The 23,785-nt window shown below is 37.3% G+C and overlaps 4 protein-coding genes across 9 annotated transcripts in view; 2 read left to right on the top strand and 2 right to left on the bottom strand.

Annotated features, from left to right (window-relative positions):
* Positions 1–1,047: 1,047 nt before the first annotated feature.
* Positions 1,048–3,127, bottom strand: LOC106139575 (mitochondrial import inner membrane translocase subunit Tim17-B). Of its 2 annotated transcripts, none has more exons than XM_013341047.2 (4): positions 3,054–3,127; positions 2,731–2,893; positions 2,448–2,625; positions 1,048–2,092 (listed from the first exon to the last, which is right to left on the bottom strand). In XM_013341047.2, exons 2-4 carry the CDS (start codon positions 2,872–2,874, stop codon positions 1,917–1,919), a joined length of 498 nt encoding a protein of 165 aa, XP_013196501.1. In that variant the 5' UTR covers positions 2,875–2,893; positions 3,054–3,127; the 3' UTR covers positions 1,048–1,916. The 2 variants fall into 2 exon arrangements, with proteins under 2 accessions (XP_013196501.1, XP_060802096.1); XM_060946113.1 differs by having other exon boundaries at positions 2,973–3,121.
* A 138-nt stretch (positions 3,128–3,265) lies between these two features.
* On the top strand, positions 3,266–5,460 carry LOC106139579 (trafficking protein particle complex subunit 1). Of its 2 annotated transcripts, XM_060946114.1 has the most exons (3): positions 3,266–3,320; positions 3,454–3,666; positions 4,081–5,460. In XM_060946114.1, exons 2-3 carry the CDS (start codon positions 3,568–3,570, stop codon positions 4,417–4,419), a joined length of 438 nt encoding a protein of 145 aa, XP_060802097.1. In that variant the 5' UTR covers positions 3,266–3,320; positions 3,454–3,567; the 3' UTR covers positions 4,420–5,460. The 2 variants fall into 2 exon arrangements, with proteins under 2 accessions (XP_060802097.1, XP_013196504.2); XM_013341050.2 differs by having other exon boundaries at positions 3,290–3,666.
* A 552-nt stretch (positions 5,461–6,012) lies between these two features.
* Positions 6,013–15,625, top strand: LOC106139585 (uncharacterized). 2 transcript variants are annotated; one of them, XM_060946387.1, is made up of 9 exons: positions 6,013–7,440; positions 7,918–8,151; positions 8,608–8,862; positions 9,194–9,397; positions 9,743–9,969; positions 10,575–10,677; positions 12,251–12,395; positions 13,348–13,457; positions 14,025–15,625. In XM_060946387.1, exons 1-9 carry the CDS (start codon positions 6,169–6,171, stop codon positions 14,169–14,171), a joined length of 2,697 nt encoding a protein of 898 aa, XP_060802370.1. In that variant the 5' UTR covers positions 6,013–6,168; the 3' UTR covers positions 14,172–15,625. The 2 variants fall into 2 exon arrangements, with proteins under 2 accessions (XP_060802370.1, XP_060802369.1); XM_060946386.1 differs by having other exon boundaries at positions 13,345–13,457.
* LOC106139584 (WD repeat-containing protein 44) overlaps positions 15,428–23,785 on the bottom strand; it is a 30,089-nt gene continuing 21,731 nt past the window's right edge. For all 3 annotated transcript variants that reach the window (XM_060946384.1, XM_060946383.1, XM_060946385.1), the window contains 6 exons: positions 22,785–22,916; positions 21,995–22,254; positions 20,780–20,930; positions 19,125–19,305; positions 17,683–18,095; positions 15,428–16,820 (listed from right to left, as the gene is read on the bottom strand). In XM_060946384.1, the coding sequence (XP_060802367.1) occupies positions 16,680–16,820; positions 17,683–18,095; positions 19,125–19,305; positions 20,780–20,930; positions 21,995–22,254; positions 22,785–22,916 (1,278 nt within the window). In that variant the 3' untranslated portion in view covers positions 15,428–16,679. The remainder of the gene's footprint in view (positions 16,821–17,682; positions 18,096–19,124; positions 19,306–20,779; positions 20,931–21,994; positions 22,255–22,784; positions 22,917–23,785) is intronic.

Below are 23,785 nucleotides of genomic sequence, written 5' to 3'. Positions count from 1 at the left end.
TTTCCAGATGATGTTTCAAATCTCCCAACTTCTGTGCACTGGCTTGGACGCTGATAGCTTGTCCATCTGCATCCGTCTTTGTGAGCTAGGAGTAAATCCTGAAGTCCTGGCACATGTTATCAAGGAGATCAGAAAGATGGGCGAAGATACTGTACAAAATAAGCCCAGCAGCTTGTCATAACACCGTGATGATACTCTTTCATAGGACTGAGTGTAACAAAAAGTGTATGGAAGTTGTGAGATTATGTTATGATTAATTTAAGGAAATCTAACTAACCCCTTACCCAATCCAATTGTATTTGTTACAGAAATTTTCCATTCCTTGTGCCATTTATAATTATTTAACTATGTACTAATATAGGCATTTTAAAATAAGTGTTAAATGTTACATAAAAGTTTACATGAAATAATGCTTTTTTTAATCTATATTTCTTAAACTTAAACCAATATAAAATTAAACTAATACAAATGAAATTGTGCTGACTAAACAATGTCAAAGTAACTGTTTACCATTATAATTTATTAATAAAAATATTTGAAAACTATTATGATTGTTATTAAACCATCAATTTTATCTGTCAGCCTCAGTGGTGTAGCGGCAGAGCACTTGTCTGTGACACCGGAGGTCCCGGGTTCGATTCCAGGTCAGGGCATGCTGAAAAACAAACTTTTTCTGATTGGCCTGGGTCTTGGATGTTCATCTATATAATTATTTATTATAAAATATAGTATTGTTGGGTTAGTATCATGTAACACAAGATTAGAACTTACTTCGAGGCTAACTCCAATGTGTATAATCTGTCCCATATATATTTATTTATTAATGAATAACTTAGTAAACTCATCAAATAAAAGAGGACACTGACTGACATCAGCCTAAACCGGCAGCATTTCCTATGCTAATGAATTAACACTAACAATGTATTTTAAGTAAAAAAAAATTATACTTAATTTCTATGCACTGTGGACAATCTGCCACTCATTCTATTCTTATCGTTGCATGAAACTTGTATAAATGTTAATTGCCAGAAAAGAAAAAAAAACATGTTTCTTATAAAAATCTTTATTTGATAATAACTTCTATTGAAGACACAACACACACAATAAAATATTACCTACAACTGCATTAGAGAAACAATCGCAACTCTGGCAAGACAATCCTTAGACAGGAACAAATATATCTTCATGGACTATCAATATCAGAATTAAAAATTGAATCCAAAACGCAGAAAACTTTTGACCTTATGGAAACAAATAAACAAGTCAAAAGGAAATCATAGACAATATTTTACTATATATTAAAAATTAAATTACTCCTGCATTGGCAAAAAAATAAATTACACAATATTCCTTCAGATAACAGAGTGAAATTATAAGCAGTCAGTACAGGGACTGTTAATATCACAGATGCAAATAATTCACTGTCACTATGTGATAGGTTGACACTAATCATACAGTTCACTAACAACTTAATCTGGTGTTATTGTACAGTATTCTGTTACTACAAATAAACATACATATTGGGTATGAACTACATTTTCTAACTAAACTTGGTCCAATCATATAAATAATTTTTGGTGGGATAAATTAAGCGAAATACTTTCAATATAAAAGTATAACAGGGAGGCAGAATCTTAAACTTTTGTAGAGTCAGTACGACATTACTGATTCATAACAAGATATCACGCCTCTATTCCAGAGATATAGGTTTTTGGAGAGGTTGTACGTGTTTTTTGTATTAAATAGACAAATGACATCATTTTTGGGCTCATAATGAAGCCACAGCACAATAAAAAATCCAAATGAACTGTGCAAAGTTCAATGATCAAATTACTATGCAACAAAATGGTACTGTGCCTTTCGAGAAATGTAACAGAATTCTGTACAAATATAATACAATCTTATGCTGACGTAAACTACTGGAAATTCGTATTTTGTCCTTGGTTCGACCCTAGAACGGAGGGGTCTTCGAATATGGGCTGCTGCGGGTGGAACTGTTCTGCTGTAAGCCGTGTGAACATGATGCCGATGCCTTCAATCAAGGCGAGGAGGATGCCGCCTACTAATGCACTGCCCGCCATAGCTGGCACTCCTGAAAGGGTAAAATTTGGTGTCATTTATTGGTTAATTGGATAATTGGCATAAGATTGGATTCAAAATGAGTCTGCAAGGGATTTTCTAGTGTTGATTTTTCCAGGCACTAATAGAAAAAGAATAGAACCACTCCATCTCTTACTTTATGGATGTCGTAGAAGGCGACTAAGGGATAGGCTTATAAACTTTTCTTTATTTTTTTGTTTTTTTTTTTACTTTAGAGCATTTCACTGTTATTTAAACAATATATTTCCCAGAGTTTACTCATACAAAACATCTGATGACTAACTTAACCAATAAATGTTTCTTGTATAATTACACTATCACCCAGGCAAATTAAAAAATATTATTACCATTCCTAGCTGCTAATATCCCTCCAGTAAGTGCTCCACTCATTATCGAGTTCCAAGGATCTTCCTTTTGCCTCAGGTACACTAATGAGCAATCAATCGTTGAAAACATACCGCCCCACACGGCGAAATTACCCGCAACTATAGGTGAACGCTCTTTTATCGCTGCTAAACTTCCAAGCTGGAAAAATAATATAATGTGAATAAAATGGGTAAATCCATTAAGATTCATATATTTTTGACACATTTTTTTATTTTTTAAGTGGAACCTTATGTGAATACATACCATTTTCCTATTGAATCCTATTGGCGCATTCCTAAAACCTTTTATTGAGTGGAAAATTCCTCCTCCGATTGCTCCCATAATGAAAGCACCACCAGAATCGTCAAGAATACGCCAAGGACATGGTTCTCTTGTATATTCATCCATGGTTTATTGATTTCGTATCCTGCAAGAGCAATAAATTGTTAGGTAAGAGATAACCTCAAAAATTGTTTTTAAAACGAATAAAAATTCCGTATGTTCACCTTAACAGACTTGAAGGCCGTATAATATTATTAAACTTTTTGTATTAAATTATGTTTTGTGGAATTATTTATAGAATTTACCGAAAACAGTCCACCACACCATGGTTCATTTCACTAACATTTTTGATTGGAACGAAGAAAAAGAAAGAAAAGAATGAACGAACGATTACAATATCGCTATCGCAAAATGCATCGAAATTTCTTCGCATCGTATTTGTATCGATAATTCTTGTCTATGGACATAAACTTTTTGCATTTGATTGAACGACAAAACACTACAGCATTCTATGAGATGAGGTGTCAATGCCAATTTCATCAGATTATTTAGTTGTCAAACCACCAACGCAAGTAGGCAAATCAAATTCAATGAAATATATTCAAACAAATTGGATTGCAAAATAGAGCTTGATAAATTGTATTTGCGCAGAAATAATCTTATTTTTTGCACTAAATATATAAAATAGGCATATATTTTTTACAGAAATTATAAAACACACGTTCGAGCTATTTTATCATTAGCCTGGATTGGGTTACGTTACGCCCTGAAGAGTCATCGGTGTAGGGGTAGACCACTTTAGTGTTTGTAAATACTAAAATGACTATCCACAATATATACATATTTGATCGTTATGGCACGCTCCTTTACTATGGAGAATGGAATAGAACCAAACAATCTGGAATGTCTATGGAGGAGGTACTTAAATCGTTATCACCTGTTGTATTTAATGCTAAACATACATATTAATAATCGCATCATTATTTTTATTTTACGGGGTAGACAGAGCCAAAATTCTTTAAAAGATTGAAAGGCCATGTTAAGCTGTATAATGGACTTTAAATTCAAAAATCTCATATTTAATAAACCTTGGTTAAGTTTTACAATCTGCACATATGTTAATTTTAGCATATGTGAGCATGGAAGCTTTATTGAGTTAAATGCTAAACTTATATGTATCCTATTTCAGTAAGTTGAATTTCTTGAAATCATCTCTTGATAGAAATTGGTAACTACCTTATTACCACTTGTTATTGTTACACTTTATGACAATTCTGTTTATTGTTGCATTAAAAAGAAGACCAAATATGACAAGATGCTATATATTTTCAGGAAGGGAAGCTGATGTATGGCATGCTCTTTTCAATTAAATCCTTTGTTGGAAAAATATCACCGCTGGATCCTAAAGAAGGGTTCTTGAATTACAAAACTTCAAAATACACTTTGCATTGCCTCGAAACTCCGTCTGGATTAAAATTTGTAATGAACACAGATAACCAAGCCCAGGGTGTTAGAGAATTGTTGAAGAAAATTTATGCCGAAATCTATGTGAAATATGCAGTGAGAAATCCTTTATGTGGCATCGGAGAACCCATAACTAGTAAATTGTTTAAAAATAAGTTAGATGCATTTATAAAGCAAACTCCGGTACATGCCGTTAGAGCTTCTTGATAAGTGAAATAACTTGTTCATTGAAGTCAAAAGAAAAGGACTAATGTTTTCTATTCTGACCAACAATCAAGGGATTATAAAAAAATTTTCCCTGTACCGCAGCATGGCATGCAAGATGCCATTTTTATCACACATAAAACTATCACTGGTTTGCTTTTTATCATGATGTGAAACTATATGATTATTAAGCCATAAAAACAGAGTCATGCATGCCATGTTAAGGAGGTTTCATTAAAAGTTTGATAATCTTCAAACTATTTAATTTCTACTTTATAAGAAGTAATACACAACAACAAATAAATATGTAATGTGTGAATCACAGAGATCGAGCTAGCCCAAAGTTCAATATAACCTAAGGATTATAACAATATACTTTATTGTTAAGAAAAATAAAGTTTACCCAATGTATATGTCTAAAGTAAGAAATTAAATCAAAATCAATATATTATTTAGATAATAGGCCTTCGCAGGCACTTTCATATACATTCATAACTCTCTTCAGGCAAGCTCATCCGTTTTTGGTACTCTATACCTGATCTTTATGTTTCAATTAATTAAATTTAAGTTAAATCTAATATATATGAAGTATTTATCAAAATGCATGAGACTAGCATCCGCTTCAAGGAACAGAACGGAACGCTCTTCAAGTAGTAATAATTATGTATAGTATGTGGAAAGTTAAGACGACTACATTAGCTAATTGAGACCTTTTAATAGTCTTTTTCTTAATGAATAAATTATACTTGGGTGACTGTTTGACATAATATACATACATACATACATACATACATAAAATCACGCCTCTTTCCCGGAGGGGTAGGCAGAGACTACCTCTTTCCACTTGCCACGATCTCTGCATACTTCTTTCGCTTCGTAATAATCTTTCGCTACATAATATTCAAGTAAAAATATCAATAAAGCCACCCTAAATGTTTATTTGTAAAACCTTGTTTACTAAAAGTGCATAGAATTCCTTTTGATTTGCCTAATTTTAAGTCTTAAATAAATACTGAATGCCTACATCAAATGTATGAATTTTTATTATGCTGCTTAACTTTATACCTATTTAAATAAAATATCTCTCTCCCTCATTCCAAGGAAAAGAAGTATATCTCTCTCCCTCATTCCAAGGAAAAGAAGTAGATACCTAAGTTTATTTCATGTGTTTAAAGTTGTATCTTAGTTTTGGGATACGTTTTATATTTTTTGTTGAATTGTCTGTTCCCTTAGGCTCTTTGCGCACCGACCGGCCGACGCGGGGCGCGCGGGCGCCGGTCGAGCATTTCGGCCGGTCGGGCGTGCAGAAAAACGCTACCGGCAAGGGCGGCAAGACGCGGCACAATGAAAGCCACTAAGAAGCTTCATACAAATTGCCCTTCTTCATACAAATAGTCTTTCCTTAGATTCACTACGTGCTCCAGATCTAAAAGGTAAGCTAAAGCTAGTATTTTTCTGCGCTATCAGGTTAGCAGGATATATAAAATCAGAATTAAATTATTTTTTGCCATTATATATCCTTGGGTGAATAGGAAGTAATCTTCGATGAAAAAAACGGAATTTGACATTGACAGTTACCGTTCGTAACCGAACCGAAAAATAAATTCAACAAACAAACAACACTAAACAAAACAAACTTTTCATTGTTTTTAATATAATAAAAAATTGATTTTATTCTATTTAATAAATATTCTTCGTATTACAATATGATAATGGCATTTTACATCGATCGTTCAACAAGAAGTTACTGTGATGAGTGAAACGGACGATACAGATGTGCTGTTGCTGATACCACCTAACTTTTTCCTAGTTCAAAGCTCTGATTCCGAAGACTCGCTCTTGGATTCCTCTAGAACCGTCGTGCATAAACCGGTCTCTTGTACTGCTCAAGTAATTGGAAAATTGGTGAACCAGGTCCAATCGTTGGAATCTAGGTTAGGAAATTTGGAATTTAGTGACACTGTTTCAAGTGTAGGGTCGCTTTCAAGACGCAAACTTTGGAATACAACGTCAGAGAGCGTAAGCAATTTAAGCTTTGACCGTAAGTTTTCAACTTTTCCTCGAAGACGCCGTCGAAAAACTACAAAGAAAGAAAAAAGGCGGGAGCATTCTTTAACCAGTCTTGATTCTTGTAGCACATTCAAACAAGTGCCTCATTTGCTTTTAGAAGGTAATTATTCAAAAAAGAATAACATTAATGACACACTTAGTATGGACGGAGATATAAGCAGTATTGTGTCCACTCCAAGTAAGAAGAATGACAAATTGCTGCTTCATGAAATTGACGAGTTTTTGACAAAAGTGGAAACATATGAAAGTCCTGACACCAAATATAAGGAACAGGAAACTACGCTTAGTCCAGAAAATGTGATCAAAGCTACGAGAGATTACATATCGCACAATTTGGATCCAAAAAATCCAGAGGAAGTTAAATTACCTAGTGGCAGGGTTGTGTCGAGCGACATTTTAGATAAATACATATATTTAGTTAAAAGCAATCCAGGTTCCACTTCTTCTCACTCAGAGAAGGCGTTGACTAATACTCAAAAATATCAACATAATGAAGAATCTGACCGCACTACCGTTTCTAAGGAGCCATGTAAAGTGGAAACCAAATCACCCAGTATACGTAGATTAAATTTTTCTGAAACAAAAGAAGTACAACCTACCTCTACTCCTAAGAGGGCAACCCAGAGTACTAGTTATTTAGACACATTCAGACCATCTTCAAATAAAATATACGATCGTGCATCCAAGGTCTTGGAACAATATAAATCTCAAAACTGTAGCCGAGTTACGGACAGCTACTTACAATCTCCTAAGAGAGAGGAGTTCAAGATGCCACAAATGAGGCCTTATGTCTCTGAACATAAGGATGGTCTGAAATTAGCAGCATTACAGAATAAGTTGATAGAGACTATTGATACGGACCTGTTGAGTTTGAGTGAGCTGTGGGGGGAGAAAGGGGATAGGACAGAAAGAGGGGAGAATTTAAAATTGGAAGAGGAGAGATTGAAAAGGGAGGTAAGTACATATATGTAGAGATAGACTTTGAACCCAGTAACTTTATTCAAGGAAAGCACTCCATAGGGTAAATAAAAAATTACTACGATGTACTGCAATTATCTTGCTTCATTGTTAAAACCAAAAATACATGCTTCTTATGTAATCAGCTGCAGGCAGGCAGGTGCATACTACGGCCTGGCTGGGAAGTTAGTTAACTGCTGCACTCCTATCATAACAAGATTCATAAATTGCAATTTCCCTTCATACTTTCGGGCTTAAGACGTCAAAATACAGAAGTTGTTATCAGGAACAACTAAACTTTAAGTAATAATAAATTATTTAAAGTTCATGTCATCATGTCATTCATCATTAATGACGTCAACCAATGTTTTGGAACCAAAACATATGACAATTATTAAGCGATATGATGTATCCTATAATAATGAATAAACATGAATTTTTTTCTTTAGTTCTAAACAAGCATTATATTTCCAGCACTGCGAATCAATGATCCAACAGCTCCAGAAGAAAATCCTCGAACAACAAGAGAAGTTGGCGGTTGCCCTCAAAGTGGACCGAGCCAAAGACGCGGCTATCACGAAGCTGAGAGAAGCCTGGCTAAAGATAACTGGCAGTTTGGACAAAGCGGAGGAGAGACATAGGACAGCGTTAGATAAGATGGTGCGGGAGGTGGATAACTTTAGAATGGTAGCTGGAGAAGCACAAAAGGTATAATTCCATTCCTCATTAATTCAGGTCAATTTTGTACATTTTTATTACATATATATGGTCACGTCTATATCCCTTGTGGGGTAGACAGAGCCAACAGTCTTGAAAAGACTGAATGGCCACGCTATGGCCAGCTATTTGGCTTAATGATAGAATTGAGATTCAAATAGTGACAGGTTACCAACCAATCGCCCGAAAAAGAACCCCAAGTTTGTAAGCCTATCCCTTAGTCGCCTTTTACGACATCCATGGGCGTCGGCGCTGTATCACTTGAGGGGTAGACAGAACCAACAGTCTTGAAAAGACTGATAGGCCACATTCAGCTGTTTGGCTTTATAATAGAATTTATGCAATTTGTAACACAAATAAATAGGCCTATATCTCGGCCTTTGTCAGTTTGATCGGCCGCTTGATCTTAAGTATGTATTAATTAATGATTCTGTAACAATATTTCAGAAAACAAATCACTTCGAAGCTGAACTATACAAAGCTCTAGACTTAGCACATGACTATCAGGAGAAATGCAAGCAACTCAACTCTGAAATCAAAGATCTTCACAGCAAGATGGAGCGGGACATAGCTAAGCAGCAAGAACTGCTTGCCAGCAAGGAAAAGGAGATTAATGTTCTTAAAGATAATTATGAAACTGTCATGAGGCTCAATAAGCAGTCCACCGATTGTGTCAGGAACTTGGAGGAAGCTTTGGAGAAGGTAAGAGATGTTATTCCAAACCTAATTAATATTATAAATGCGTGTGAGTTTTATTAAAAAAAAAAATTTTAACCTCTTCCGTGTCGTGTGCTTCCAGGCATCAATAGGAAAAAGAATAGGACCACTCCATCTCATTCTTATGTATGTCGTAAAATACTACTAAGGGATAAGATTATTATAACTTGGGATTCTTCTTTTAGGTGACATGCTAGCAACCTGTTACTATTTGAATCTCGATTCTCATGATATTCTTACCCGAGCATAAAATTTAGAAATTAAAAATAGTTTTACTTCCAATAACCAATTTAATTAAATTCTTTTAACTTATTAGGAAAAAGCGGAACATGAAACCACCAAAAGCCGAGTAATGGAACTGAGCCGTAGAATGCAAACATTCAATGAAGAGTCTACTCTCACCGCACAGGAAAGGGACTTGCTGAAAGAGAAGGTGAACGAGGAGCGAGCGAGATGCAGTATACTTGAGAGGCAGTTGAATGATAAACACAGTAATAGTGAAGATTTATTGAAGAAATGCGTAAGTTTGGTTTGTTCATTCGTCTTTTTATTCTCGTCTGGTGACAATATTATTATAAAATATAGTATCGTTGAGTTAGTATCTCATAACACGAGTCTAGAACTTACTTCGAGACTAACTCAATCAGTATAATTTGTGCCGTACTTTAAAAAAAAAACGGACAAAAAATTTGAAGTAAGCTGTGACACAAGAGACATACCGAGCATGTCATGACAGATATCAACCAGCACACTTACTAAATTTTCCATAATAGTGACAGTTTGTGGTAAATGAAAAAAAAAAAAACACAAATAAAAAGCCACATTCATAACAATTTAATTGTACAATCTCTCTTTATTAATCCAGGAAACGCTAGAAAACGAAGTGAGATCCCTGAACAAGCTGCTGGAATTGCAGAAGAACGAGCTGAAACTCCACTATCAGAAGCAGCTGGAAGACGCCGTGCTTGCCAAGCTGCAGGAGTTCCAGCATCAGCTGGACCGAGCCGAGAAGGAAATGGAGAGTGACAGCAGGAGTAAACAGAATCAGATTGTGGACACGTGTAATAAGCAGATAACCAGGATTCAGGAGCAGTAAGTTAACTTTCTGAATATAATCTTGTGCCGTGTGGTTCCCGGCACTAAAGTATAGGACTACTCCATCTCTTTCACATGGATGGCGTAAAAGGCGAATGAGAGATAGGCTAATAAATTTACCTACTACATCTTTCCATTTGCCACTATCTCTGCACACTTCCTTCGCTTCATCCACATTCATAACTCTCTTCATGCAAGCTCGGCGGTTTCGGGCACTCTCGACCTGACCCTTTACCAGGACTTCCTTAATTTGATCTAGATACGTTCGTCTAGGCCTTCCCACCCCGACATTTCCCTCCACACTCTCCTGGAAAAAAGAAATCAAGTGGATAGATGTAGGTAGTCTCTGCCTACCTCTCCGGGAAAGAGGCGTGATTTTATGTATGTATGTGCATAGAATTATGATTAATAATTAATTATAATGTTTATTTTTTTAATTGGTTTTATATTTACCTAAAGATGAATGCAATTAAATACAAAATGTCTCTTTATAATAATATACCTAAGTATGGAAATTAATTGATTTTTTGGAATCTTTCCGGGTTTGTAAAACTCCAAAAGAGTATAAATAAGGTTACATATGTTCTGCTTATTATTTTCAGACACAAATTAGAAGTGAACGTTTTAGAGGAGAAGCAGAGAGAAGAAATTAAACTGTACAGACTTCAATTGGCACAGGCTAGTGAGAAGATTGGTCTGCTTGAGGTATCTTAATAAAATATTTTGTTTGTATTCTTTTGCCTCCTGGCTTAAGTTCCTGTGGCATCCTCACCTCACTGGACAAAAGCCCAGTGTCTTGACCATGGACCCTAGATTGGATGAGTCAGGTTTTTACACGAAGCGACTTCCATCTATCTGATCTCCGCAACTTTTGCAGGCATACCTAACCCGTATTGGTTTATCAAATAGCAGAGACCCATCAACGCTACACTTATCACACAATAATCCAGTAAATCCATTCACTAAATAATTTATTGCCAACTAAACAATTTAGCGTATAAAAAAAACCCGTATTGTTTATTGTTGTACCTGTATCAAATAGCAGGTACCCATCGCCGCGACTTTTTCTACACTAAAATCTAGAAAACCTAATCTTGAAAAATATTGGCAACTTAATACTTTGGTATATAAAAAAAACCCGTATTGGATCCATGGTTACACATCTAGTTGCCTGAATGTGCAGGTTTCCTCACGATGTTTTCTCTTACCGTAAGTGCATCAGTAAGTATTCAATCAAACTAATGTTAATAACTTATAAAATAGTCATAAGTACATGGCCGAGTTGGGATTCGAACCTGTGTCTTTTTGAGCATCACACATTTTTACCGATTCGACCATGGACGCTCTATAACAGAACTGTCTATTTTTTTGAAGGTCTATAATTGACTGTATCAGTCTAAAGGCTTTAAAGGAAGACTTAAAAATTATATCTACACCAAAATTTTGTAAATTACTTAACTTTTCGAAAATTACACTGTTTATTTGCGTCAATATATTTTACAAATTATTTATAAATTAGTTTTAGACTCATTATAAGTGAATTATTGTATTCTTTATGAGTCAATAAATATCTATAAACCGAAAGGCGTAGGCCCGGGGCGCGCTTGTAGGGCTCCCGGGGGAGCGCAGGGGGGCCGCAGCGGCATGACGTCACATCCTGCATTTTCTTGGCCCACATTAAATTCACATCCACATGCAAGCTTGTCTGTTTAGAGCACTCTTGACCTTTTCTCGTACTTAGATTACCATAGACATATTTTTTTTTTAATCAATCTATACTTATATTATAAAGCTGAAGAGTTTGTTTGTTTGAACGCGCTAATCTCAAGAACTACTGGTTCGAATTGAAAAATTATTTTTGTGTTGAATAGACCATTTATTAGGCTTTAGGTTATATAACATCACGCTGCAACTATAAGGAGCAAAGAAATAATGGAAAATGTGAAAAAAAAAACGTGAAGAAATTATTCATCCTTGAGGGCTTCAATGATGCCCAAGATAATCACGCGGACGAAGTCTCAGGCACAGCTTGTTAAAATATATATATATATTGATCAAATAAAACCGCCGAGCTTGCATGAAGAGAGTTATGAATGTGGATGAAACGAAGGAAGTAGGTTTTTGTACGTTTATATATATATATATATAGACTAGACTTCGTCCGCGTGATTATCTTGGGCATCATTGAAGCCCTCAAGGATGAATAATTTCTTCACTTTTTTTTTCATATATATATATATAAAGAAATATATATATATATTTCTTTTGACATTACCAGAACAAGTTGGATTCGTACCGCCGCCGCCGCGGCCAGATCGCGTCTCAGCTGCACGGCGTCATGGAGGCGCAGTGGCGGCAGGCGCTGCTCATCCTCACCGGCGGGAGCCCCAGTGCTCCTGGGGGGGACCTCAGCGCGGCTGATGGTGAGCGACATCACCGAGGGATTATAGCTTTACACATACAGTACTTATGGTCACGTCTATATCCCTTGCGGGGTAGACAGAGCCAACAGTCTTGAGAAGACTGAATGGCCACGTTCAGCTGTTCGGCTTAACGATGGGATTGAGATTCAAATAGTGACAGGTTGCTAGCCCATCGCCTAAAAAAGAATCCCAAGTTTGTAAGCCTATCCCTTAGTCGCCTTTTACGACTTCCATGTAATATAATGTTGTGTACCAGGTATAAATACATACTATATGTAATATAAATAAATATAAACGTGCTTTCAACAATCACATCTTAAATCTTACGATGTTGACAGAGCAGCCAGTCGTGATAAATATACATACATACATAAAATCACGCCTCTTTCCCGGAGGGGTAGGCAGAGACTACCTCTTTCCACTTGCCACGATATCTACACACTTCCTTCACTTCATCCACATTCATAACTCTCTTCATGCAAGCTCGGCGCGCGGCGGTTTCGGGTACTCTCGACCTGACCCTTTACCAGGACGTCCTTAATTTGATCAAGATACGTTCGTCTAGGCCTTCCCACTCCGACCTTTCCCTCCACACTCTCCTTGTATATCTGCTTAGAATAAATATAATTAAATTATGCTGCTTATAAACATACACACACACACACATAATCACGTCTATATCCCTTGCGGGGTAGACAGAGCCAACAGTCTTGTAAAGACTGATAGGCCACGTTCAGCTATTTGGCTTTAAGATAGAATTGAGATTCAAATAGTGACAGGTTGCTAGCCCATCGCCTAAAAACAGAATCCCAAGTATGTAAGCCTATCCCTTAGTCGACTTTTACGACATCCATGGGAAAGAGATGGAGTGGTTCTATTCTTTTTTGTTTTGGTGCCGGGAAGCACACGGCAATATATAAACATACAACGTGTATTAATTGTTTTTCAGCAGCATCCACCCCGCTGCCGACGGATTACGCGCCGCCGCGGCTGCCCGCCGCGAGGGACAGGTTCAATTTCGAGGGGCTCAGCGACAACGAGCTACAGCAGTATGTTAAAATGGTAAATATAATCGCCGTGTGGTTTCCGGCACTTATGTATACATATAAAGAGAATTACATGAATTTTAAATTAATTTTATAAATATATAATAATAATATAATATAATAATAAATTTAAATAAAAGAATAGGACCAGTATCTCTCTCCCATGGATGTCGTAAGAGGCGACTAAGGGATAGGCTTACAAACTTGGGATTCTTTTTAGGGCGATGGGCTAGCAACCTGTCGCTATTTGAATCTCAATTCTATCATTAAGCCGAATAGCTGAACGTGGCCATTCAGTCTTTTCGAGACTGTTGGCTCTGTCTACCCCGCAAGGGATATAGACTGACCATATGTATGTATGTAGTATATAAAGAGATTAGGACCACTCGTATCTCTTTCCCAGGGATGTCGTAAAAGGCAAGGTGTAGTGTTGGTGTATAAACTTGGCATTCTTTAGATTACTGAGATGGAATTGAGATTCAAATATTGGCAAATATATATTTATATATAATATATATATTTGCCAATATATGAAAATATATACATATATGTAAATAAATAAATAGATACACGTTTGTTGCAGCTATTAACTAAACCGCCAAATCTGGACGGCACCGCGGACGCGCTCCGTTCTTCACTGGAGGAGCCGACCAGCGACCGGCCCGATAAGAAGGACAAAGAGAAGGCGAGGAGGAGTCTCAACAACAGCAAGCCGCCGTGGAAAGCGTAGAAAGAAGAGAGTTATGAATGTGGATGAAGCGAAGGAAGTGTGCAGAGATCGTGGCAAGTGGAAAGTGGTAGTCTCTGCCTACCCATCCGGGAAAGAGGCGTGATTTTTTGTATGTATGTATGTATGAGAAGGCAAGGAGGAGTCTCAACAACAGCAAGCCGCCGTGGAAAGCGTAGAATAAAGAGAGTTATGAATGTGGATGAAGCGAAGAAAGTGTGCAGAGATCGTGGCAAGTGGAAAGAGGTAGTCTCTGCCTACCACTCCGGGAAAGAGGCGTGATTTTTTGTATGTATGTATGTATGAGAAGGCAAGGAGGAGTCTCAACAACAGCAAGCCGCCGTGGAAAGCGTAGAAAGAAGAGAGTTATGAATGTGGATGAAGCGAAGGAAGTGTGCAGAGATCGTGGCAAGTGGAAAGTGGTAGTCTCTGCCTACCCCTCCGGGAAAGAGGCGTGATTTTATGTATGTATTTATGTATGAGAAGGCGAGGAGAAGTCTCAACAACAGCAAGCCGCCGTGGAAAGCGTAGAAAGAAGAGAGTTATGAATGTGGATGAAGCGAAGGAAGTGTGCAGAGATCGTGGCAAGTGGTAGTCTCTGCCTACCCATCCGGGAAAGAGGCGTGATTTTATGTATGTATGAGAAGGCAAGGAGGAGTCTCAACAACAGCAAGCCGCCGTGGAAAGCGTAGATTGAAGAGAGTTATGAATGTGGATGAAGCGAAGGAAGTATGCAGAGATCGTGGCAAGTGGAAAGTGGTAGTCTCTGCCTACCCATCCGGGAAAGAGGCGTGATTTTATGTATGTATTTATGTATGAGAAGGCAAGGAGGAGTCTCAACAACAGCAAGCCGCCGTGGAAAGCGTAATCGTTAGCCGACTGCACAGAATATGATAGTACATGCATACATACATATGGTCACGTCTAAATCCCATGCGGGGTAGACATTGCCGACAGTCTTGAAAAGATTTAATGGGCACGTTCAGCTGTTTAGCTTAATGATAGAATAGATAATAGGTATTCTTCAAGTAATTATAATTTTCGAAAAGACTTTAATATAAGACTTGTACAGTTTGTCAAGACAGTTGTGTAAATAAGATTTATTTTTAAGTTTTTATACAGTTTTTATACATGGCAACACTAAGGATTAAAATATGTAATAAGAGATTCATCAACATTCTTGACAAACCGAATGAAATAAGATGTTTTTTTTATTATTAAATATAACGATTTATTGATGGTACGTACATAAATGCGAATTAAAAATATACATAATCTTTTATTTGATAAAAAATGATGGCATCACGATTTTATACACACTAAATAATCAATGTACACCTAACACGATATGATCACATGGTTTTAATATAAGGCAAGAACTTAATTTTTAATATTAATTTTAAAGAAAAAAAAGAGAAAAGTAATAGGGGACGGGTTAAATACTGTTATATTGAAAAGAATAGAAAAAATATCGTTTGGTCTTAGTTACTCTAATTACACTATCCTACGTATAAATCAGAAGAAATTTAGAAATTAATAGAAAAAAGATTGAATACATAATGTTGATATACCTATATATCAACTATGATAAAAGATAAATTTACATTTAATCAATTTTATTGAACCAATGAGAGGTATTATGTTTTCATACTCAATTCTCAAAAGTTAGAATCACATGCACTAGTAATGGATACAATGTACCCGGAATCGTGAGATATTGTTTTCAGACCATGGTCAAATCAAACGCTTCTCAAAAATATCAGTATTTCAAAATACTAGTATTGCAAGCCATGCTTATTTTTTGTATCCATAGTATCAGATTTATACCAAGTAAATATTGCACTTGCGAGAGCGGTGGTAGGTATTTGGAGCCATTAAAGTCTAATATAATATCAGAGATGCGTCCATCTACGTGCTATAGTCAACTGCATATAAAGTACCCTGCGTGGAACTCAATGACGCGGTAATACATTCGAATTTATAGTGAACTAGAGGCCGCCCGCGACTTCGTCCGCATGGAAACCCTATCAATCCCGCGGGAACTCTGGGATAAAAAGTAGCCTATGTGTTATTCTGGGTCTTCAGCTACCTACATACCAAATTTCATGGTAATCGGTTCAGTAGTTTTTGCGTGAAAGAGTAACAAACATCCATATACCATACAAACTTTCGCCTTTATAATAGTAGTAGGATTGGGTAGGTTGATATGCTGTTGACTGTACTAGTACTGTAACTCAAAAACCTGCTATTTAAAACAGGTATATTGATGCTGGTACTAGATATCATAACAGCAGTTTAAACAGTCTCCGAAAATACTAGCTTTTACAAATATACGGTATAACATTACTATGTACGCAAATACTCTGATATCAGTATCATACGGCGCTACCGGTACCAAAATACTGCTTTTTCGTAATCTGCTCCGGTACATTGATACCGGCACAAGATATTACAACTGTAATAGTCCCCGAAAAAACTAGGTTTTCAAATTAATTCTGTGGTAAAACGTTACTAAGCGAGGGCGGAGGCCGGCAGGGAACTATGTTTGGGCTTGGCTTTGTGCACGAAAACCTTGATGCAACCGTTGAAGTCTGCACTGACTAAGACGTGGCCAGTCTGCGAGGAAGACACCATGCCGCCTTCTGCGTTCTTCTGCAAATTAAATGTTAAAACTTAATGGACTTGAAACGGTAAATTTGTATTATATCGTACACTAGATTTATTTGGTTAAATTAAAATCCCTTTTTGATACCTACTTATAATCCAGACGCTTGTTCTCAAATAAAGTATAAAATTTTTAATCTACCTGAACTATAGTCAGATTTTTTTACATTTGAATCCAATAGACGGCATTATTATTTATTTATATTAAATTAGTTAATCTCAAATGATATCAATAAGAAAGTGAGTTTGCACTTGCGTTGAGTTTGTTGTTATCTTTAAACATACACACAAAGTTAAGACAAAAAAGTGGTGTGGTGCGTTTTTTTTTCCAGAAAAAAAAATAATGTTTTAGTTTTAATTGCACACAATTAATTTGTTAAAATTCTTTTAACAAAGCGTTTTTCTTACGGTGAGCGAAAACATCGTGAGGAAACCTGCACATTCAGGGAACTTGATGTGTATAACATGGAACCAATACGGGTTAGGTTTACCTGCCAAGGCTACGAAGGTCAAGACGGGAGTCGCTTCGTGTAAAAACCTGACTTCAATATCCCGCCACTACCCGTCTATATCCCTTGCGGGGTAGACAGAGCCAACAGTCTTGAAAAGACTGAATGGCCACGTTCAGCTATTTGGCTTAATGATAGAATTGAGATTCAAATAGTGACAGGTTGCTAGCCCATCGCCTGAAAAAGAATCCCAAGTTTGCAAGCCTATCCCTTAGTCGCCTTTTACGACATCCATGGGAAAGAGATGGAGTGGTCCTATTCTTTTTTGTATTGGTGCCGGGAACCACACGGCATCTATGTATGTATGTATGTTTATAATATCCAATTGTAATCAAACTCACCACTTCATCAACCTCCTTATCACCGTTACTGGCCAATCTCGCCTCCTCTTCCCTCTCAGCTATCATCCTTATCATGTGATCGGGGTTTGGCGCGAAAACGGCACACGTCACGACCGCATTGTGCGCTTTTATACCCTCCCAGAAATCATTCCTGTCTCTTCTGACCGATGTGAATTTAGAATAGTCATGATATGTCTTCCATATATAAATGCATTGGTTTTCTGAACCGCTGACTATATATTTTCCGTCGTGCGAGAATGACGCTTTGATCTGGCTGGAGACGTTGACGTAGCCCTTGTATTTACACGATAAGTTCAGGTCTCGTAGGTCGTATAGTCTGATTCGACTGTCGTTTGAGGTTATTAGTATTTTGTCGTCGTTCGGCATAGGCTCGATACCGCTTATTTTACGCCCTGTCAATTTGATGAATTAGTTTTTCAGTAAATAATAAGTTCGTTATAGTATTTTACCAACGGGAGATGGAAAGGAGTCTTAGTTTTCATATTAGATAGACATATCTTGCGCATAAATTAAGTAAATGGTAAAAATAGATGTGTAATATTTTACACAAAGAAAAAGTGATATCATTTATTTATTTAAACTTCATTGCACAAAATACAAATATAGCACAATTGGCGGACCTAATGCTAAATGCATTATCTACCAGTCAACCATCTTTATATGACATACATACATATAATCACGTCTTTATTAAGGGGTAAACAGAACCCAGTCTTGAGAAGATTGAAAGTTAACAGCTAACTGTATGGCTTAATGATCGAATTGATATTCAAATAGTGATAGTTTGCTAGTTCATCGCCCTAAAGTAGAATCCTAAGTATATTAGCCTTATTCCCTTAGTTGCCTTCTACGACATCCACGGGAAAGATATGAAGTGATCCTATTCTAAACTGCCGCGAACCACACGGCACAACCACTTGTCATAAGGCACATTAACTTATTTGAATGGTCTAAAGCCCTTAAAACCTTTTTTTGGATGTTTATTAACAGAGAATTCTTCACAATTACGCATCATTTAACGACTAAAGAAAAACAGGAATAAGGGAAGGAATTCGGTGGGTATATATATGTATGTAAAGAAAATCACCTACAACAAGCACTTTTCCTATTTTAAATTCTCCCGCGAATGAACATAGATACGTCAATGTCATTTGTTTTGTCTATGTGAAGAAAATACATTCATAACCTTAAAATCGACTCGATATTTTACACTACAAAAACTGACACCGCATTATAAACATTAAATGTCGTTATGTAAGTAATAATTTAAATATGATATTCAATGTGAATACGTATTATTTAGTGTACAATTTAAAATAAACAACTTCTTTAATTTCAGAGAAACTCAATTGTGTTTCATTGACGGTGTTATTAAATAAACCTTATACCTATGTATAAATGATAAACAAATTAAGTTTTACCTGTAGAATTCTTCCCTCTAGTCGACCTCACATCGATCTGCGTGTGGTACTTCAGCTGGTCTGTCGTGTAGAAGATGCAGCGGCCGTCGTAAGTGCCGACTACGGCGAACTTGCCGTTCTGGCAGAAGTTGGCCGCGGTTATCAGTTTCGTTTTGCCGTCAACTTCGTTCCATACGGCCACCTGGTATGAAGGCAAATGTCACATACATACATACATATGGTCACGTCTATATCCCTTGCGGGGTAGACAGAGCGAACAGTCTCGAATAGACTGAATGGCCATGTTCAGCTATTTAGCTTAATGATAGAATTGAGATTCAAATAGTGACAGGAATAGGCCCATCGCCTAAAAAATAATCCCAAATTTGTAAGCCTATCCTTTAGTCGCCTTTTACGACATCCATGGGAAAGAGATGGAGTGGTCCTATTCTTTTTTGTATTGGTGCCGGGCACCACACGGCAAATGTCACATGTTTTTGAGAAGTTAAATTTTTCTTGCGTCATTTTTTCGCAGTCGTTTCGACTCTGCGTACCAGGAGCTGATACTGCCTCATCAGGATCTTATTGACCTTGGGGTGGAGAAGGCGGTCAGCAACTGACTGGTCGCCCAGACAGTAACAGCGGTCAAGTCGCGCTGTGGGGCTAGAGGGTATTGTGGTGAAATGCCTGTGATCCCATGATGCCCTCAAAAGTGGCAAGAAGGGGGCACGAAGACGTTTTAGTGGGTAGGCTGTCTAACTTAATGCCAGGAGTCCCACATTTTCCCGGGTCAAGACCCAAAGGATCGTCAATAAAAAGTATTTTCTTTAATAAGAAAAAAAGGGACAGCGACTTAATTTAAAAAAAGTTGTGGCGACATCTCTACATTGGATTGGAGCTATATATACAACCTCCGACACAACATCGTCTGTCGCGCGGTTCCCCAGACATCACACCTAGTCTTGGCGGAAGATCTTCCCTTTGGTGGCGGTCGAGTTGAAATATCGTTCCCATTACAACTTTTTAATTGTTCCAAAATCTTAACCTATACTCTTCCTACTATTTACATACATACATAAAACCACGCCTTTTTCGCTGAGGGGTAGGCAAAGACTACATCTTTCCACTTGCCACGATCTCTGCACACTTCCTTCGCTTCATCCACATTCATAACTCTCTTCATGCAAACTCGTCGGTTTCAGGTACTCCCGACCTGACCCTTTACCAGGACGTCCTTAATTTGATCAAGATACGTTACGGCCGCTAGTATTTCGTATAAATAACTTATTACCGTCATTATTTCGGACAACTTTACAAATTTTCTTTGTGTGCAGTAATTGTAAAAATTTATCTCCTAAATTTACTCTCGACTTGACCCTTTACCAGGACGTCCTTAATTTGATCACGATACTTCGTCTAGGCCTTCCCACTCCGACCTTTCCCTCCACACTCTCCTTCTATTTACATACATACATACATACATATAATCACGTCTATATCCCTTGCGGGGTAGACAGAGCCAACAGTCCTGAGCGGACTGATAGGCCACGTTCAGCTATTTGGCTTTAAGATAGAATTGAGATTCGAATAGTGACAAGTTGCTAGCCTATCGCCTAAAAAAAGAATCTCAAGTTTGTAAGCCTATCCTTCTATTTACAATGCCAATAAAACCCTACCTTCTTATCAGGAATGTCCCAGAGCCTCAGCTTGCCGTCCAGGCTTCCGGACAGGAAGTACCTGTCGTCCCTCGGGTGGAACACGATCGCAGTCACGAAGTCTATGTGCTGGAAGCAGCACAGACACTCGCCACGGCAAATGTGCCACAGCCTGCAAGAGAAAAGGAGTAATCCCAACTAATGTTATAAATTAAATAAAAAAAAAAAAAAATTTTGGGAATAAGGCGTGATTTTAAGTATGTATGTATGTAATATTTATAAATGCGAAAGTAAGTTTGTTTGTTTGTTTGTTACCTCTTCACGGGTTATGTACTGAATTAAATTTCTTGTGAGAAAATAGTGTTCAAAGTTGACGTTCTGTGGGTAACTGTTGCCGGTTTTATTTTACAACTTTTACAAGGTTTTATTTTACAACTTGAAATATCACGTATATAGAGTCTGGAGAAGGACATGGGTACATTTCATCCCGGTAAAAACTATAGTTCCCGTGGGATTTGCGAAAATCTTGTATTCTTTTGTAGGTGGAGCTGAATTCGTAGCTTTTTGGTTTTTTTTTTCAAGTTGGTTTTGAATAGTTCATATTTGTTATTTCGGCCAAAAAAAAATATAATTTCATTTTGTAAAAACCTTTAAAGTCTCAATAATTAATATTTAAAATCGTTTTTTTTTAAAACGAGCGATAATGCCGGCCGCCATCTTGGTCTATTTATTATCTGTGCTCTGATTTCATAATATTTTAATACAAATATTTGACTTGACATGTTATTTTGGGACTTGTTTACATACATTTCTTTAGTTTACATTTAGAATGATGTCATACCATTAATGACGGCGTTTTTGACGTTTCAAATTAAAAATTCAAAACGAATTTTCAAAATGGGGTTCCTTGATAATTCTAGCGCTTATAATTATTAAAATTGATATTTATTTATATTCGATTACCTTCGCTTAATTAGAAATATCCGTTAACATTTGAAATTGATTATGATTCAAGTAGTCTATTATACATACATACATAAAATCGCGCCTTTTTCCCGGAGGGGTAGACAGAAATTACATCTTTCCACTTGCCACGATCTCTGCATACTTCCTTCACTTCATCCACATTCATAACTCTCATCATGCAAGCTCGGCGGTTTCGGGTACTCTTGACCTGACCTTTCCCTCCACACTCTATATTGTAGTCTATTATATTTATATAGATATACAGCTTACCTGACAGTTTTATCCATTGAGGAGGACAATATAAAGTAATTCTTGGACCAGGAGACGTCCAGCAGGTCGGAGGTGTGCCCCGCGTACACGCAGAAGGGGCGCGGGCTGAAGGGCGCGGCGGCGGGTGTGGGGGGCTCCCCCGCGCCCCCCGCGCCCCCCACGCCCCCCACGCCGCCCCCCGCCGCGCCCAGCGACGACAGCGACTCCTGCGACGGAGTGGGGGACGACTTCTGTTCGGCGTTGTATTTTGTTCTCATGTCCTGTGGGTATTATTGGGTATTATGTTCCTATTACGAATGTGTGAAAATTCTGTTATAATATCACTACATAGTATAAAACAAAGTCGCTGTTTTAGTCTGTTTGTCTGTATGCTTAAATATTTAAAATTACGCAACGGATTTTGATGCGGTTTTTGTAACAGGTAGAGTGATTCAAGAGGAAGGTTTTTATGTATAATTTTTTCCGAATTTCGCCGGGTCGCTAGTTATCTATAATATAATAAATTGAATTATAATAAGTGAAAACAGAGAGCCGTGTGGTTAACCTGGAACCAATATAAAAGAGAATAGGATCGCTCGCATCTCTTTCCCGTGGATGTCGTCAAACGCGACTAAGGGACAGGCTTTTAAACTTGGAATTTTCCTTTTAGACGATGAGCTATCAAATTGTCATTATTTGAATCTCAATTCTATTATAAAGCCATACAGCTGTGTGTGACCTTTTAGTCTTTTTGAGACTGTTTACCCCGCAACAAATACAGACGTGATAATACATTTGTACATATGTGCACCTGGAACATATGATGTGCATCCCTGGTGACCCACACTCTAAGCAGTTTATCTTGTCCAGCGGTCGCCAGCAATCGGCCGCACACACTGAACTTGCAACACCACACGGCGCCCGCGTGACCATCGCCCATTTCCTGAAACGTAACACACATATTTTAAAATTTTTAAAAGACTAACTTTTGCGCGGGCGACTTATATTTCACTCCTGTGCAAATTTTCAGAAAAAAGTAGCCTATCTTATTTCTAAAGAGCTTTCTATCTGAAATATATCTGTTTTTGAGTAAATTCATTAGAAAATAAAATTATTTTCCCTTAATTATTGGTGTGAATAATATCCAATGAAAAATTCTACTCATAAATCAACTTGATAATGTGTCTACTCCTGACTTAAGTCCGACACATCCCCATCATAATTATACTTCAATAACAAAAAATAAAGAGCCATTGAAGTTAGCAAACACCAAAAAAAATGTCGATGACGTATAATTTTGCACAACGCCACCTATCGCCAACTTTTCGCAACTAAATCATAACTAGTTCCACACAGCACCCACAGATATCGCTAGTACCCTCTTTTACCTGAACATGTCCAACACATCCATCGAAGTCATAAGGTCTCTTGTGTGAATTTGAAGCTTTCAACTTGATATTGTGTTCGCCTCTGACATCGTCCGCTATATCCGACACATCTTTGTGCCTAGCTGATTATTCTTCAACCACAAAAACAGAGAATCATCAAAGTATTTCTTCTGCAATACTCACCCTATAACGCAACTTTAAATACGTACCATAATCTATGACATCCTTACACCTATAAAATTTTACAAAACGCCATCTATCGCCGAACTGTTGCAACTAAAGCGTAATTTCTATGACACACCAATAGATGGCGTTACTAGCTTCACCAAATTACCCTCATTTACCTGAACATGTCTTACGCATCCGTCGAAGTCATAAGGTCTCTTGTGTGAATTTGACGCTTTCAACTTGATATTGTGTTCGC

Source organism: Amyelois transitella, chromosome 10, assembly GCF_032362555.1.
Source record: "Amyelois transitella isolate CPQ chromosome 10, ilAmyTran1.1, whole genome shotgun sequence".
NCBI lineage: Eukaryota > Metazoa > Arthropoda > Insecta > Lepidoptera > Pyralidae > Amyelois > Amyelois transitella.
Note: the sequence above shows the minus strand (reverse complement) of the source record. Positions and strands in the feature narration are given on the sequence as shown.

What these genes read in the sequence shown, in the direction of transcription:
- LOC106139579 (XM_060946114.1), top strand. Translation starts at nt 3,568, where the DNA reads ATGACTATCCACAATATATACATATTTGATCGTTATGGCACGCTCCTT. An exon ending in CTGGAATGTCTATGGAGGAG is followed by an intron (nt 3,667 to 4,080) that starts GTACTTAAATCG and finishes ATATATTTTCAG; the next exon opens with GAAGGGAAGCTGATGTATGG.
- LOC106139575 (XM_013341047.2), bottom strand. Translation starts at nt 2,874, where the DNA reads ATGGATGAATATACAAGAGAACCATGTCCTTGGCGTATTCTTGACGAT. An exon ending in TAGGATTCAATAGGAAAATG is followed by an intron (nt 2,626 to 2,730) that starts GTATGTATTCAC and finishes TTATTTTTCCAG; the next exon opens with CTTGGAAGTTTAGCAGCGAT. An exon ending in GATATTAGCAGCTAGGAATG is followed by an intron (nt 2,093 to 2,447) that starts GTAATAATATTT and finishes TTACCCTTTCAG; the next exon opens with GAGTGCCAGCTATGGCGGGC.
- LOC106139585 (XM_060946386.1), top strand. Translation starts at nt 6,169, where the DNA reads ATGAGTGAAACGGACGATACAGATGTGCTGTTGCTGATACCACCTAAC. An exon ending in AGGAGAGATTGAAAAGGGAG is followed by an intron (nt 7,441 to 7,917) that starts GTAAGTACATAT and finishes TTATATTTCCAG; the next exon opens with CACTGCGAATCAATGATCCA. An exon ending in AGAAGATTGGTCTGCTTGAG is followed by an intron (nt 10,678 to 12,250) that starts GTATCTTAATAA and finishes TGACATTACCAG; the next exon opens with AACAAGTTGGATTCGTACCG.